We start from the raw sequence: 16,460 nt of genomic DNA, 5'->3' as shown, positions 1-16,460 counted from the left end.
CCTGCTCTGAGCTGGCCTCCCAATCGTCGTGAGGCTCATTCTTTAATTTTTTTTATTAAACTTGTATCGTGCCCTTACAAAGGAGCTCAGAGACAAAGAAGTGGGTTGCAGGGTGGCATCTAGTTTTCCCTCCCAAGGTGCCAGAGCCAAGACAGGGAGGACTGCCCTCATTCCGATTTGGTTTCAGGCAACGCCAACATTGCCAGGCAGCGTTGAGCTCCATTGCATCAGCAAGTCAGTTCAGAGCAAGGGCAACACTTCACGCCCTTGCTCCGATTTGACTTCAGAACATTGCTATGCCGCCTGGCAGCACTGGCCTAAAAAGCATCGTTAAGTCAAATCAGAGCGAAACAGTGCTTCATGCTCCCACCCCACCATTTTACAGGGGGAAAGAACTGCGGAAGCCATGGAGAAGCCAGAGGTTTCTACAGGGACACCTCTCCATCCAAATTTCAGGCAGGCAAGAGCAGTTGCAGCAGGCATAGAGCACAGCCAGTGAGCGGCCAGAGCCCCAAGGGAGAGACGCAGCACTCTAGGCCTTGAGATCCCTCATCCCCTAGTGCAGATTGTGGAATTCAACAACAAGCCACCCCATTTGTCCACTGACATGGCCAATCAGAGCCCAGTAAAGAGGGTGGGCTTGTTTGGAACGGCACCCACCTTGCTGCTTGAGCCAGCCCCGCTCCTGGATGAAGCCCATGAAGGGGGCAATGCCAGTGCCAGGCCCGATCATCAGGACGGGAGTGCTAGGTTTGAACGGCAGGCGGAACTGGGACTTCCGGACATACATGGGCACTGTGGACTTGTGCCCATTCTCGTTGGGCTGCTTGTTCTTCAGCCAGGTAGTGGCCACCCCTTTGTTGACCCGGTCCGTCTTGGTCTTGTACTCCACCAGCACGGCGCAGATGTGGATAGAGTTGGGTTGCACCTGGGAAGGGGGAGAGAAGAGAGGGAGAAGGCTGATGGCAGGGTTGGTGGAGGAGCTTCAAGTCCCATGCCTGGGCCGATGACACCGGAGGTGCAGTTGGGGGACAACCAACGGCGGTGCTGCATGTGATCCCAGTGACCAAGCTGGGATAGAAGGACTCTGCAAGCCCTGCCTTCCTCTCCCCCACCCTTCGCCCCCAAAAGTCTCCAGTCTGCAGAATTAAAATGAAACACTATGAAGGTGCCAGGCACGGAATGCCAACTGTCAGTGCAGCTGGCGTGAGGGAAGGAGGAGGTCAGTTTGACCAGTCCTGTGGGAGGAACCCTCCACTAAAAAAAAAAAAGGACCTCTGGACGGTTAAGTCCAGTCAAAGGTGACTACAGGGTTGCGGCGCTCATCTCGCTTTCAGGCCAAGGGAGTCGGCGTTGGCCCACAGACAGCTTTCCGAGTCATGTGGCCAGCATAACTAAACCGTTTCTGGCGCAACAGGAACCGGAGCGCATGGAAACGAAACGCCATTTACTTTCCTGCCACAGCGGTACCTATTTGAGTACAGTGGTATCTTGGTTTAAGTGCACAATTGGTTCCGGAAGTCTGTACTTAACCTGAAGCGTACTTAACCTGAAGCGAACTTTCCCATTGAAAGTAATGGAAAGTGGATTAATCCGTTCCAGATGGGTCCGCAGAGTACTTAAACTGAAAATACTCAAACCGAGGCCTACTTAAACCGAGGTATGACTGTACTAGAACCGGCGTGCTTTTGAACTGCTAGGTTGGCAGGGGCTGGGACACAGCAACGGGAGCTCACCCCGTCGCGGGGATTTGAACCGCCGACCTTCTGATCGGCAAGTCCAAGAGGCTCAGTGGTTCAGACCACCCGTGTCCCTAACCTCCACTAAAGGCTAGCGCTGGCAGATTGAGAGAACTGAATGCCACACATTAAACCAGCAGACAAGGCCTGCTAGGTTGGGAACCTGAGGAAGCCCCGGAAAACACCTCCCTCCCACCCTCTCCCTACGCCTCCCGGTGCTCACCTTGGACGTCGAAGCGATGGAATAGTAGCGAGCCTGCAGGCGGGGCAGCAGCTCGCAGAGGTGGTCAATCGGGGGCCGGAGGGAGGGCGTGTCCTGCAAGATGGCCAGGATGTTCCTCCGGGCTTCAACGACCCAGCTGAGGTACAGCGTCTGCGTGGATCAAGGGAAAAAGAGACGCCCCCCCAGTGAGCCACATAGGATGCTGGGCAGGCCCACAAAGAGATGCACTTGCTTGTCAGGGGTTCCTAAAGGGAGCAGTAGCGCCTCCTGGGGGCAGGAGCAGTGGGATGACCTGGGGGTGGGATGCTAAGAGGAAAGGAGGACTGTTGGGAAGGGTGGTCCCAGAGGTGTACATTTAGCTATGTATTTTGTGGTTTTTATATTGTAACTTTATATTGCGAACTGCCCCAAGATCTACAAGCATAGGGTGGCATACTAATACTAATACTAATACTAATACTAATACTACTAATAATAATAATAATAATAATAATAATGTATCAAAAAGCTGGTATCACTGGATCAAGTTCATCCGTTTTGTTGAATTAAACTAAATAGTTTTAATTAAATGTGCCATTCGTTGCTACTGTTTTAAATTTTATTCTGTTAGTGCAGGCACCCCCAAACTTCGGCCCTCCAGATGTTTTGGACTACAGTTCCCATCTTCCCCAACCACTGGTCCTGTTAGCTAGGGATCATGGGAGTTGTAGGCCAAAACATCTGGAGGGCCGCAGGTTGGGGATGCCTGTGTTAGTGGGCTGTGCAAACCGCTCTTCTGAAGAATGCTTTTTGGAGGGTAGGGAGCACTGGGAGTGAGTTTATGGAACTCAAAAGGGGCAGCGGCCCAAAAATGGTTTGGGAACTACTGTACTGAGTTATAGGCCGTCCCCTGAAGAGGTGTGCCTCCCTGCCCTGACTTGTTAGAATGACCCGCAATGTTGCATGCAGATACAGAGAACTAAGAGGAGATTTTAGTGCAAAAGGACTGTAAGGTCCGTTCTATTGCAGAAGGCAAATACTTAAGGCTGAACAGACCTGAGCATGTGCTCAGCTTAAGAATTTGTTTTCAGCACCATGAAGGAGCCCAGCTGGTAGGGATGGGGAGACAAAGGGGATTCTCTCCCTGGTCAAAGCCCTGGAGAGACACTGCTGGTCTGCAAGGAGAATCCTGGCGGAAAGGGCCGGTAGGAGACCCCTTGTTGCTCCCTGTCCTACCAAGCTAAGTGTGAGCTGGTGAGCTGAGCTCACCTCCCTCCAGTCATCTCAGTCAAGGGTCTTGTAAACAAACACAGGGGTGAAGAAAGATCATTTGAGCGCAGATCATCTCTACGCTGACGTGAGCTGAAAACAAGTCCTTCTGGGCTGCAAAATCAGGGCAAACCTCCAGCTATTTAAATTTCAAGAACTGCCGTTCTGGGGACTGGACGGTTCATCAGCTTGACGTAACAAAAGGGAATCAATTGGAAGGACTGCTGGTTTGGGGGTGGGGTGGGGTGGGGTGAGAATACGAGTTTTTTGCCTCTCAGCAATCAAAGCAGGAATCGGACATTCAGTGAGGTGAAGCAACAGACGGAGTATGTGATTCTCTTCCCCCAACCACCAGACGCTCTTTCCTGCTGGACCACTGAACAAGACTCCTCTAACTTGGTAGTGAAAGGGTTAAGCAGGCAGGCACACACACACACACACACACACACACGGCTGAAAAGCAGCCCCTGCCCCACTCAGCTTGGCCCACCACGCCCCCGACACACAACGGCCAGCTCCGGAATGGCAGAACCCCAATCGAAGTTTCCGAGACGTCGCCTCCACGCCACTAGGGGGAGCTAGCTGCGGAGGGTGTGGCCGGGACCTACCTTGCCTTCAGTGTGGGAGGAGGCCATCTTGCGCAGGTGCTCCTGCTGGCTGGCGTCCGTGGCGTACTGCGCCAGCTCGTAGAGGACGTTGGTGCGGGGCGGGTTTGTGATGTCCAAGTAGTACGTCAGGGCTGTGCGGTAGGTCGTGGGGCAAGGGAACGGGTGCTTCTTGTTGGATTCCTCTGCAGGAAGGAGGCGGAGAAGGAGAAGGGAGAGTTTGGGAGCTGCGCTGCCACAAAGTACAGCTGCGGGGGTCTTTTTCTGGAAGTCCAAGGAGCTCCCCAACCCTTTGGTGGGCCTGCATGGGCCACGGTTATCAAAGCAGTTTGATGCTGCCGTTTGTGGTCTCAATTTGGAAATTGGGCTTCCCCGATAGCAGGCATGTCCAACAGGTAGATCGTGATCTACAGGTAGATCACTGGACGTCTGCGGTAGATCACTGGTAAATAATTGGCTCCCCCCAAAGAAGCTGAACAACTGTGGCTCCCCTAAAAAAAAAGCTCAGCATTTTACCTCCTCCCTGAAAAAACTCATAGAATCATAGAGTTGGAAGAGACCACAAGGGCCATCCAGTCCAACCCCCTGCCAAGCAGGAAACACCTTCAAAGCATTCTTGACATATGCCTGTCAAGCCTCTGCTTAAAGACCTCCAAAGAAGGAGACTCCACCACACTCCTTGGCAGCAAATTCCACTGCTGAACAGCTCTTACTGTCAGGAAGTTCTTCCTAATGTTTAGGTGGAATCTTCTTTTTGTAGTTTGAATCCATTGCCCCGTGTCCGCTTCTCTGGAGCAGCAGAAAACAATCTTTCTCCCTCCTCTATATGACATCCTTTTATATAGTTGAACATGGCTATCGTATCACCCCTCAATAACTTTCACCCCCACCCCACCCCACCCCAAGGCCTTCCTCCTTCCTAAAAAAAGGCTCAACAACTTTGACCTGAACCCCCAAAAAGGGGGTAGATCCCTGCCAGTTTTTAACTCTGTGAGTAGATCGCAATCTCTTGGGAGTTGGCCACCCCTGCCCTATAGAGATGCCCCCCAAAACCACCCCTGGGGGTGCCCTGTGAGCTGTTCCATAAGCTATGGAAGCCCACATGACTGGGGCTCAGAATACAGCCACTTCAACAGTGGTCTCTCCCACCCTGCGATTTTCCCATTCTCTCTCTCTTGAGATTAAGGCAGACCCCACCACTCTCACTGGGGTTTGGTGGCAGAAGTGACTCCCCTATGAAAAAAAAAGGCTGCAGCTCTTGAGACTTTTTAGTTTAGAGAAAAGGCAAGTGAAAGGTGACAGGATAGAAGTTTTCCAGAGATGGAAAGAAGATAAAAGTCCCTACCAGAGAAGAATAGCGGATTATGCCAAATTGGGGGGGGGGGGAAATGACCGGAAGAATCAGAAATCAGGAAGACCAAATTTTGAATAAGGAATGGGGGAATTTTATAACTTAGTAGAACTGGAATAACACTTGTAGTTTAATGGTGAATTTTGGTCTTAATGGAGATGTAAAAGATTTCGATTATCATAAAAGATGCAGGAGGAAATGATTAACAATAGGACCCACAAAGGGGACAAGGTAAGTACAGGAGATTTCTTTGGAATCTTGTTTTTATGTTGCATATTGGGTATGTGATTGTAAAGCTTTTGATCTGAAAACCAAATAAACAATTTATTTAAAAAAAGGAAAAGGAAAAAAAAAGAAGTTTATAAAATGACACATGGCATGGAGAAAGTGGATCAAGGAAAAAGGTTTTCTCCCTCTCATAGCCGTAGAACTCATGGACATCCCATTAAACTGAATGTTGGGAGTTTTGGGACAGGCAGAAAAAAAAGCCCTTCACTAGGTTAAACTATGGAACTCCTTCCCACAGGAGGCAGTGATGGCCACCAACTTGGATGATTTACAAATGTTAACAGGGGCTAATAGCCACAATGGCTATGCTCTGCCTTCGTAGCTGGAGGCAAAGATGCTTCTGAATCCCAGTTGCTGGAAACCACAGGAGGGGAGAGGAGGGCTCTTGGGCTCAGGTCTTGCTTGTGGGTTCCCCACAGGCATGTGAGTGGCCCCTGTGAGAACAGGATGCTGGACTAGATAGAGAGGTCACTGGCCTGATCCAGCAGGCTCTTCTCATGTTCTTTTGAAGGGAACTCGTGCAAGCCCATTCACGCTTGAAACCAGAGCGGCTCAATTGAAGAAAAGGAACAGCAACCTTGCCGTTATCAAGAGATAAGTATCATTCCCTTTGGAGTAAAGCCATAGTAAATAAGATGCTAAGTACAGGCCTTCATCCACCCAGCCTGAGGTCACGTGACCTTGACTCAGAAAAGATCATTGTTCAACAGAGGATAACAGATATAGAAAGGCAGAAGGATCTGAGTAAAGTACCTCACTTTCTTATTCAGGAGGAAAGGAGATACATCTCTCGCCCAGCTACGTACCTATCCCCATCTGGAAATACCCTCTCATCGAAGAGCTTTCACTTTAGCCCGAAATCGCATAATGCCCTCAGCAGTTCTTCAAGGGAAGTACAAACGGATCCCAATGTGCGAGAGATGCTGCCCATGTGCATCTGGGGAAGTGGAAACTATAGGCCACATGCTCCTGCGAGGCAGCTACTACGAGGAGGTGCGAGGCGAGCTCATCCACACGACGCTGGCTGAGCTTCCTGGACGCTCGGACAATTTCTACAGTGGTGCCTCGCTTAACGAATGCCCTGCTTAACGAAATTTCCGCTTAACAAAAGGATTTTTCGAGTGGAGGTTGCCTCGCTAGACGAATTCGTTTTATGAAAAATTCGTCTAGCGAATCACGGTTTCCCATAGGAATGCATTGAAATTCAATTAATGTGTTCCTATGGGCAAAAAAAAAATCAAATAAAATTTCAATGCATTCCTATGGGATTCGCTAGACGAATTTTTCGTTATAAGAAAAGACCCGTGGAACGAATTAAATCCGTCTAGCGAGGCACCACTGTATATAGAGTGGCTTCTTTCAGATGCCAACTCTAATGTGGCAGCAAAGGTAGCCAGGTTCTGCGCTAGAGCCGTAAAAATCTGAGCCAACCTACTTAGTAGTGCCCAAAAATTTGTTGTACCCTCCCAAGTAGTGATACCCTCTTTTATCTAATAATTTTTATAATGGTTAAAATGGTTTATATTTATTGCTTATATTTTAGATTGTATTTTGGATTGTTTTATGTATATATGTGTATGCTGGTCGAGTACCGTATCACTAAACTAAACTAACAGCAAATGAATGGGACAAGGAAGTCCTGCAAGAAGAAATGAGCGTTACGAGAACCGACTCCCTGAACAGCCTTAATCCGCCTCAATCAGCCACTGGGCAAGGAGCCGGCCTGAAGGAAAGCCAAACTTCTCAAAGGAACCTTCTGGGCAAATGCAAAGAAACTACAGATGACAAAGTTACTCAAGGCACTCCACCGCCACTTAACTGTGAACTCAATGGGATGAAGCGAGCTCTGCAGCCCGCAGAAAATGCGTGGACGATCTCAGGTTCATAGAGAGGATGGGAAAAGATTCTGGAAGGCAGGCTACACTTCAAGCCCAGGAACCAGACTGGACAGCTGGGCGCCAAACAGCTTTAGATCCAGAACCCCATGGGAAGAGAAACTGGTTCTGCCAGAAAGCTCATTCCAACTTGAATAGCTCTTTTGTTTTTCTCTTTTAAAAAAAGCTTCTTTGCACCAACATGGAACTAAGATTGTGCAAACAGAAGCAAGTGTTGTAACGGAAGTGCAACTCTGCGCGATGCCATAAAGAGTGTTCAGATTTGGAAATGCCTTTGGGAGTAGACAATTTTATCAGTTTCTTGGAGAGTTACGCCTACTGTGCTGTAGAAGGCGGGTGGACCTCTGTTTGGTATGCAAAGGAGCACCGAGGAGGGAAGAAGATTAAGGGTTCATCTTATAATCATAGAATTGTTGAGTTGGGTGGGGTCCCAAGGGTTATCCAGTCCAACCCCCTGCAATGAAGGATTCTGGGAAGTGCAAGTAGTTGAGGGTGCTGAGAGTTGTTCGCAGGCCCCCATTCCCCTCAGATAGTTACAATTCCTAGAGTAGTTAAGCAATCAAACCCTCCTCACAAAGAACTATGGGGAATTTTAGCTCTGGGAGCTGAATAGGGGACTCCTAGAGACTTAGCACCCATAACAAACTCCAGCTCTCAGAATTCTCTGAAGGAAGCCATGACTGCTTCAAGTGGTATCATAGTGCTTTTAATGTATTGTGTGAATGTGTGTGGCCATAGTATGCTGTGAGGCATTAAATGATAATAATGAAGGAGGTTTGGGTAAGGCTTGCCATATTAAAAAAAATATGGCACAGTTGTTGAGGGTTGTTTCATTTTGGCCAAAGTTGTTGAGCTTTTTCATTTTTATTTTGCAAAATCTCAAAAAAAGAAGAAGTTTTTGAGCTATTTTTAAGGAAATCCACCAAAATCTAGACTTCCGACAGGGCCTGCCATACGTCCTGGACACTTCAGTGATTTCTGCCCAGACACTGCTCTCGGAGGAGGGTGCCTGTGTCTCATCTCCTAGGGAGCCGGTGATCTGAGCTCGCCTCCCTCCAGTCAGCTCAGTGAAGGGTCTTGTAAACAAATGCAGGGATGAAAGATCATTTGAGCACAGGTCATATCTACGCTTACGTGAGCTATTTACATTTTGAGGACTGCTGTTCTGGAGCCTGGACGGGTTCGTCAGCTTGACAAAACGAAAAGGAATCAATTGCAAGGACTGCTTTTCTGGGGAGAGAATACTCACCATCTAGATTGTTCAGAGAAATAACCATATCCAAATCTGCACCGAGGATTTCCCCAAGCTGGTTGACCAGCGAAGTGTCGTTGGCTGGGTACACAGCGACGTGGTCCCCAGATTCGTACCTAGCAAAGAGATCGAGAGAGAGAGGCCTTGTCTCACCTGGTCTGGCTTTCAGAGCCGAGTGCCCCACCCTCCACTCAAGAGCCCCACGGCACCAGCCATGGACAAAACTCTCCCAGGCTGCATGGCATTGGGGTCAAGGAGACCCAGGTGGCATCTCTAGGTAGGGCTGGGAGAGACCGGAAACCCTGCCTGGAACCCTGGAGAGCCACTGCCAGTCAGTGTAGACAATACTGAGCTAGATGGAACATGGGTCTGACTATATTCCACTTAAAACGCAATTGAAGAAATAGAGTGGAATAAATGCATCTGATCAGGTTTCAGCATGTGATTGTATAAGAGAGTGATTATTGCACAAGGCTGGGATCTAGATCCTGTGTAGTGATCTGTGAAAATAATTCCTACGGGAACCTCTTGGACCATCTCTAGGGTTGTCATATATATCAAAAGCTGATTCCAGAAGTATTGCAGCCCTATTCTGCATTCATGCACTTTGCTTCCTGGAAGTACGATTTCAAAAAACCTGAGCTGTCAACACCTCATTGTCTAAACAGCAGCATCAACTTAAGGAAGACGTCGTATTGCTCGCTGCAAAATCCTGCACATTTCTAGCTGGAACTGAAGTCCCATTGAGTTCAGCAGAGCTTATTTCCAAGGAAGAGAATGCAGGAGGACAGCCTAAGGGAGAGTTTCCAGCATGCTGCACTCATTTAGGCTAGAGACGGAGATCTGTGGCCCTCCAGGGATACTTAGATTCCCATCATCCCTGACCATCACACACCCTTGGCATTTCCTTCCCACCTCCCCGCAAAAAAATGCATCTTAATAAGAGGCCTCCCAAGCTCCGATCCTCCTTTATGCGAAATCATAAGCTGGGTATGGGAAAAGGATTGAAACACCAGAGAAAAACAGGCACACTTTTACTTTAGGAGAATTAGCTCAAGTTTGGGGGGGGGGGAGCGGGGAGCAGAGTATTTGTACCCTTCAGGGCTCAGTTAGGCCCTCGGAAAATGCAAGATGGTTAAAATGCCTGGAAGTACAAAGCAAAATTTTGTGTCGATTAAACACCAGGCAAGCAAGAGGTTCACGAAAGGCAAGAGGAACTGTTTTTGGGGGGGCAACGTAAAATGAATGGAACTGCCATTTTCAGGGGCAGTCTATCTCCGAACATCACTTGCTGGCAGGGAGGACTGGAGAGAGACTATTATCACTCTCATGTTCTGCAGATGGGATCCCTGGAAGAGACATCTGTCTACTGTGAGAATCAGGGGACAGCCCCAGACATGATCTGCTTCTCCTGCTCCAGGAGAGCTCTTCAGATTTCAAGTCATGCAACAAACTCAAGGAAGATGGGGTATATGCAGGTGGGTCAAACCCATTCTTAGCCATTTTACCTGATTTTGGAGCCTGTAATATCCAGTTCCAGGTGCATGAGATACCTGTCCCCGCCTTGGTTTAGCTTCCGGTTCACAGAAACAGGCGCCAGGAAGGGGTTCTTGGCATCAAACGGCCTGGAATGAACCAACAAGACCCATTAGACGTACTGCCCCACGAGCCTGAAGTCATCGATTGCATTGCAGTGGGGACACTGGGTTTGACACCACCAAGGATGGCCCCAAATGAATGTGTTCCCCGACCCCAGTAACAGTAACACCTTCACCCCAAGTTGAACTTATCATTATTGGGAAGGATATCGGTAATCAAAATGAAGGTATTGCCCAAAATGTTATTTTTATTCCAATCATTACCCTTGGTCAGCAATGCGGCTTTTCTCTTAGGCATTCTAGATGCCGAAATTCCAAAGGACCAGAAAATGCATATTTATGTATGCGACCACTGCTGCTCGGATGTTAATGGCCCAGAGATGGAAAGAAGACAAAGTCCCTGCCAGAGAAGAATGGCAGATCACCGTATTTTTTCACTCCATACGACACACTTTTTCCCTCCTAAAAAGGAAGGGGAAATGTCTGTGTGTCTTATGGAGCGAAGGCACGGCTGTTCCTCCCTCTACTGCAGCCACCGACAACCTCTCCCAATAGTTTAGTACAGTCATACCTTGGGTTAAGTACGCTTCAGGTTGAGTACTTTCAAGTTAAGTACTCCGCAGGCCCGTCTGGAACGGATTAATCCACTTTCCATTACTTTCAATGGGAAAGTTCGCTTCAGGTTAAGTACGATTCAGGTTAAGTACGGACTTCCGGAACCAATTAAGTACTTAACTTGTACCACTGTACAACATTTGATCCAGAATATTATTTTTTCCTGTTTTCCTCCTCTAAAAACTAAGCGCGTCTTACAGTCAGGTGCGTCTTACGGCGCAAAAAATACGGCAAGTTGGTGTATTATGCCAAAATGGCAAAAATGACCGGAAGAATCAGAAGCCAGGAAGACCAAAATTTTAATCAGGAATGGGGAAAATACATAATTTACCTTAAAAATGATTGTAAACAACTAAAAACATTAGGAGGATTGGAATAACACTTGTACAGTAGTTTAATGCTGAATTTTGGGTATAATTGAGATGCGAAAGATTTGGATTAATATAAAAGATGCAGGAGGAAAATGTTAATACCCACAAAGGGGAGGGGGAAGTTCAGGAGATTCTTTGGAATCTTGTTTTTATGTTGGTTGTTGGATAATTGTAAAATTTTAAAACCTGAAAAACTAAATAATTAAAAAAAAGAAAGAAGGTGTTACTATTAGTATATATAGAGCCCTTAACAATTTGGGACCAGTTTACCTCCGAGATTGTCTTACCCAATATACACACACGAGACTTCTTCGATCTACGGAACTAGCGCTGCTACCGGTTCCATATAATACCCGTTCCACATTTGCAAGAGATTGTGGAAGCACCTACACTTTGACTGCAGTGGACTACGGCTCTGGTAACCTGCAAGTCAATTACTGCAATGCTGTTGGGGCCCAAACTTACAGCAACCCTTGGGAGGGTAGGTGGGCAGTTCTGATACCAACCCTGTTGCTCGCACAAATGTGGCACTTACGGCTTTTGATTCTCGTAGCTCTTGAGGCGGCCCATTTCGCCCGTGTAAACCTTGTCGGGGTTGATGTCCGTGTGGACCACCAGCTCGTACTGCCGTATGCTGGGGAAGGAGAAGGAGAAGTCAGAGGCAAGGACAAAACGGCCAGCTTCTCAGCTCCCCAGAGGACAACAGAGGAGAGCCAAGCATTTGGTACTGCCCAGTTCTTAGACTTGGAACTGTTCCGGAAACACCAACAGGGGCCTGTGTGCATGACCCGTGGCGTTGCAGGGCCTTTTCGGGGGTGGTCCCCTGGGCAAAAGTCAAGACATGGGTACTAGCGTATAAAACCCTAAATGGCTTGGGAGCTTAGTAGCTAAGAGAGTGCCTGCGATCAACAGGTGAGGCCTTGTTGGTGCTGCTGCCACTGGGGGGCTGCCTCGATGGTGCTGACTCATGACGGGGCCTTTTCGGTGGTGGTTCTCCAAATGTGGAATGCCTTCCCTAGTGAGGTGCACCTGTCTCCATCGTTATTAGCTTGCAGCAGGCATTTGAAAACATTCCTGTGGACTCAGGCGCATTGCTGGCTGAAGGCTACTGTTCCAAGCAACTCCATGGGGTCAACCAGATGAAATAATGTGTTTAACTTTTTAAACTGCTATTTAAAAAACTGAACTGTAATTGATTTTAGGTGTTTGTTGTTTTAAATGTGTCTAGATTGTTGTAATCTGCTTTAAAATGTCGTTTTGCTTTTGTTTTAAACGGTACGCTGTTTGCTGCCTTGAGGAGGAAGGGTGGGATAGATTTTCAAGAAATAAAATTAATCATCAGCAGACAGGACCAGGTTCAAGAGAGTTTACTGTTCCCATGTGCCAATCTTGAGACAGAGACAATGGGTTGCATCAGATATACTCAGAGTACATCCTTTGAAAACAATGGACAGAGTGAAAGGTAGATGCATACACCCCAGAGGGGCCTAGCTGTGGCCACACGGCAAGCCAGCAGCAAAGCCACGTCTCCCACACCCAAACTGATGCTCCATCTGCAGCGGTTCTCAATCTCGCTACTGCCACCATCTCTTAGGACTGACCTGGTTTCGTCTCCTGTGGCTTCCACGCCAAAATGTTCACAGACTGCCGGCCAGAACTGCTCACGCCACGTGATGAAATCTTCTTCCAGGCTGTCGAGAGAAGCGATGGCGGGGTAGGGGGTGGGAAGTGAAGTTGAAATATAGAGCAAAACAGCAGCAAACTGAATGCCAGTGCTGCTCCCCCCCCCAAGGGAGAGGAGAGATGCCAGACCATCCTTGGAGGGCATTATTATTATTATTATTATTATTATTATTATTATTATTTTATTATACTGGGTTTCCTCAGTCACTCTGGGTGGCATACAGCACATAAAAATGGCAAAACATTAGACACTAAAAACTTCTCTTAACTGGGTTGCCTTCAGATGTCTTCTAAAAGTCAGTTGGTTGTTTATTTCATTATTATTATTATTATTATTATTATTATTATTATTATTATTATTATTATTATTATATGCCCAGCGTCTCAAGCCTTGTTTCAGGGACATGGATTAAAAGCTTATTGCATGCCCAGGTTAGGGAGAAGGTTCATTTCCACCCACCACCCACCCCCCGACTTCTTTTGCTTCTCTCATGCTCAGCCCTTTCTACAATCACAGATATGCCTCTTTAAAGTCAGAGAGCTGCTTTTCTCAAAGCAAAACCCGCCACTCGAACTCTTCCGGCTGGTTTAAAGCCATTTCCATCTAGCCACTTTCACAGATGCTCAACTTCGTGGCTGCTGCATTTCTAGTCTTCTCAGCAGTTCCAGCAGAATTTTTTTTTAAAAGCATTCAGAATAGCATTTATTAAAAGGTGAGAAGAGAAGGACAAATTCAGCACTTGAAGTCCTAAAATCATAGAATCATAGAGTTGAAAGGGTCCTAAAGATGTCATCTAGTCCTACCCCCTGCGATGAAGGAATACGCAGCTGTCCCATTCGGGGATTCGAACCTGCAACCCATGCCAATTGAGCTATCCAGGCTGACCAAGGCTCACTTACTTCCCGTCGTCGTCTCCCAGCCCGAGTTCAAAGATCCGCTGGGCTCCAAGCTCTTCCAGCCTCTTGTCCACGTACTTCCCCATGGCGTTGAAATGCTCATAGGTCTTGTTCCCCAAGCCAAACACCTAAGAAGGCAACAAAAACTACCGGCGTCAGCTTGTTGCCTCTTTCTGAACCACTGCAAAAGGCGCATCTCTCTGGTTTCGGTCTGGTAAAGATTCAAAGGCCGTGGCTTTGTTTAGCAAAGGAAAACAACACCGCGAGAGGCGTGTTGTGCGCAGGGTGTAGAAAGCCACAGGTCTTCAGGCAGCCGCTCTGGACCCACAGGTAGGTCCATGAGGATACCCTGGGGGAGGTTGTGTTAAAGTCATTGTCACCATGTTGAGCTCCAGCAACTCTTCCCCGTAGGGCTTGCGCCAATGAGGCAGCTGGAAGGACTGAAGGTCCCCTGGGTTTTTGGCATGCGATCGGAGACTGTGCCTGTGCACAACCAAGCTCTCCTCTCCTCTTTTCATTTCTTTGCGTGTTCGGGGAGACTGGGTAGGAGGTGAGTGGGTCACAGCAGGAGGGGGAGATGCCCTGGATTCTGCAGCAGCCTGCCTCATCTCTGTCTCCTGGGCCCCCTTCCTCTCCTGCCTCTGAGTCTGAACCGCTCTCTGCCATAGCCTCTTCTTGCTCACTAAACCCTGTTGCCTCTTCAGCTTCCGACACCTCCTCCTCCTCCTTCTCACTCTGACGACTCATCGTCATCCCACCACCAATCCCCAGGCTCTGACCCTTCTTCCCCTGGGGGTTCCCCAGATGGTGCCTCCCCCCCCCACTCCTCTGAATCCAGCCAGTCCATGACATCCACAATCTTCTGATGAGATGCTCATTTAATCAAGTTTCCATGAGAGCCGCAATGCGGCAAGAGCAGGGGGCGGGGAGACTCTGCAGGTTTAAGGGGCTGGGTAATGTGGGTATGTTACAATGCTAAAATCACAGAGGTTATTTGCCACTCAGAATTCAGATTTACTGGGAGATGCATCTAGATTTCAAGGCAAAGAACCTGAAATAGCCTCAACGCATCTTCTTTTACACAAACACACATACCACTTAGACATGTCAAACCTGGGCCCCGGAAAAAGAATGGCAGAGGGAGAAATAAAAATGCTCACTGCAAATTTGAGGCCGGAGAGATCAGCGTCCGTTTCCTGCAGCCAATCGTAGAAATCCTGGGCGTTGTCTGTGGGATCCCCTTCTCCGTAAGTGGCCATACAGAAGACTGCTAGCGACTTATCGATCTCAGAGAGGCGGCTCAAGTCGGCCTGGGAATGAGAGTGGGGCAGCACATAAGGAGACAGCTCCTGAGGATGTCAAGAGTTCCCCTAGAAGAATCCCAAACACCCCTGGGCATGAGATCTTAAGCAACTATCTTCCTTTGGTTGAAAACGTTCTTTGGGACGAGCCAAGTATTTGTGTGCAAGACAGATGTTGAAAGCAAAAGGCTGGGCACATTATGTCCCACATCTCCAGTGTTAAGGGGAGGACCATGCTCAGGTTGCAAGAAGGCAAAGTTGCACAAAGTATTATTACTGAAGCAATTCAGGGAAGGCCTTGCTTGTGGGAAAAGCAGAGCAGGGCTTGTCCCTCATCAAGTCAAGGACCCAAAAGGGCTGGATTTGCAGGGAACATACCAGGTCGTACTCCTCTGGGTCAGCAGACATGCCCCTCATCCCATAACGATGGGCATCTTTAGCAAGGCGGTTGGCAAATTCTTCACCAGTTCCCGTCTGAGATCCATAGAACACCACTATGTTTCTGCCCTGAGAAGGAAAGAAAACTCAAGTCAGTTCAAAAACTCTCGGATCGCTCATCACCAAAGGCCTGGTCCCAACCTCCGCCTTAAGGGTTTCTGAATCACTCTATGCAAAGTTGGTCTGCTCCAGACTGCGGCAGCAGCTGAAAGTGGTAAAACCCTCCATTTCAGACAGCAGGAAGGTATGGGGGAGAGTTTTGTGGGGGCTTGACACAAATCAACCCAAATTTGCACTTCCTGACCCAGTACGCAGATTGGACCACAGTTCCACAGGCTCCTCTGAGTTTTGCAAAGTGGTCCTCATTTCAAGAAATGCATATTTTCAGAGTTTATGGGTGGGGGGAGGGATGAGTGCAAAAATATTAGCACCGTATATTCCGGCGCATAAGACGACTTTTGAACCCAGGAAAATCTTTTCAAAAGTTGGGGGTCGTCTTATACGCCGGGTATAAGATCTGCGGTCGTTGCAAACGGTGGGGGGAGCTCAAAAACAGCCACGGCCGCATCCCCGCCGTATGCGGCAACCGTGTAAGCGGCTGCCACTTTCTTTCCGTGCAGGAAGAGGGGATGTGCGGGGCTTTCCTCCCTCCCCTCCCCTCCTCCCTGCATGGAAAGAAAGCGGCAGCCGCTTACTCTCTCTCTCCCCCCCCCCAAACTCGCCCCGGTGCCTGGAAGAGATACAGAAATTTTTTATTCGGTGTACGTTGGAAGTTTGGGATATACTCGTTACGGCGAGTATATCCCAAACTCTATATTTTGACTGGAAAAGTAGAGGGTCGCCTTATACGCCCAGTCGCCTTATACGCCGGAATATATGGTATTTTAGGGAGAAATGCATGCAATATAAATTTTGGTGGTTTTTTTTTTATTAAACAACGTTTATATACCACCTGA

At 48.2% G+C, this 16,460-nt stretch overlaps 1 protein-coding gene across 4 annotated transcripts in view; it reads right to left on the bottom strand.

The window, feature by feature from the left end:
* POR (cytochrome p450 oxidoreductase) overlaps window positions 1-16,460 on the bottom strand; it is a 60,229-nt gene that overhangs the window by 4,524 nt on the left and 39,245 nt on the right. For all 4 annotated transcript variants that reach the window (XM_035138969.3, XM_035138967.3, XM_088657735.1 and 1 more), the window contains 10 exons: window positions 15,445-15,573; window positions 14,926-15,075; window positions 13,769-13,893; window positions 12,787-12,876; window positions 11,721-11,819; window positions 10,110-10,226; window positions 8,599-8,717; window positions 3,819-4,000; window positions 1,963-2,112; window positions 661-928 (listed from right to left, as the gene is read on the bottom strand). In XM_035138969.3, the coding sequence (XP_034994860.3) occupies window positions 661-928; window positions 1,963-2,112; window positions 3,819-4,000; window positions 8,599-8,717; window positions 10,110-10,226; window positions 11,721-11,819; window positions 12,787-12,876; window positions 13,769-13,893; window positions 14,926-15,075; window positions 15,445-15,573 (1,429 nt within the window). The remainder of the gene's footprint in view (window positions 1-660; window positions 929-1,962; window positions 2,113-3,818; window positions 4,001-8,598; window positions 8,718-10,109; window positions 10,227-11,720; window positions 11,820-12,786; window positions 12,877-13,768; window positions 13,894-14,925; window positions 15,076-15,444; window positions 15,574-16,460) is intronic.

Source organism: Zootoca vivipara, chromosome 14 (assembly GCF_965207765.1).
Source record: "Zootoca vivipara chromosome 14, rZooViv2.hap1.1, whole genome shotgun sequence".
In the NCBI taxonomy this organism is placed as follows: Eukaryota; Metazoa; Chordata; class Lepidosauria; order Squamata; family Lacertidae; genus Zootoca; species Zootoca vivipara.
Note: the sequence above shows the minus strand (reverse complement) of the source record. Positions and strands in the feature narration are given on the sequence as shown.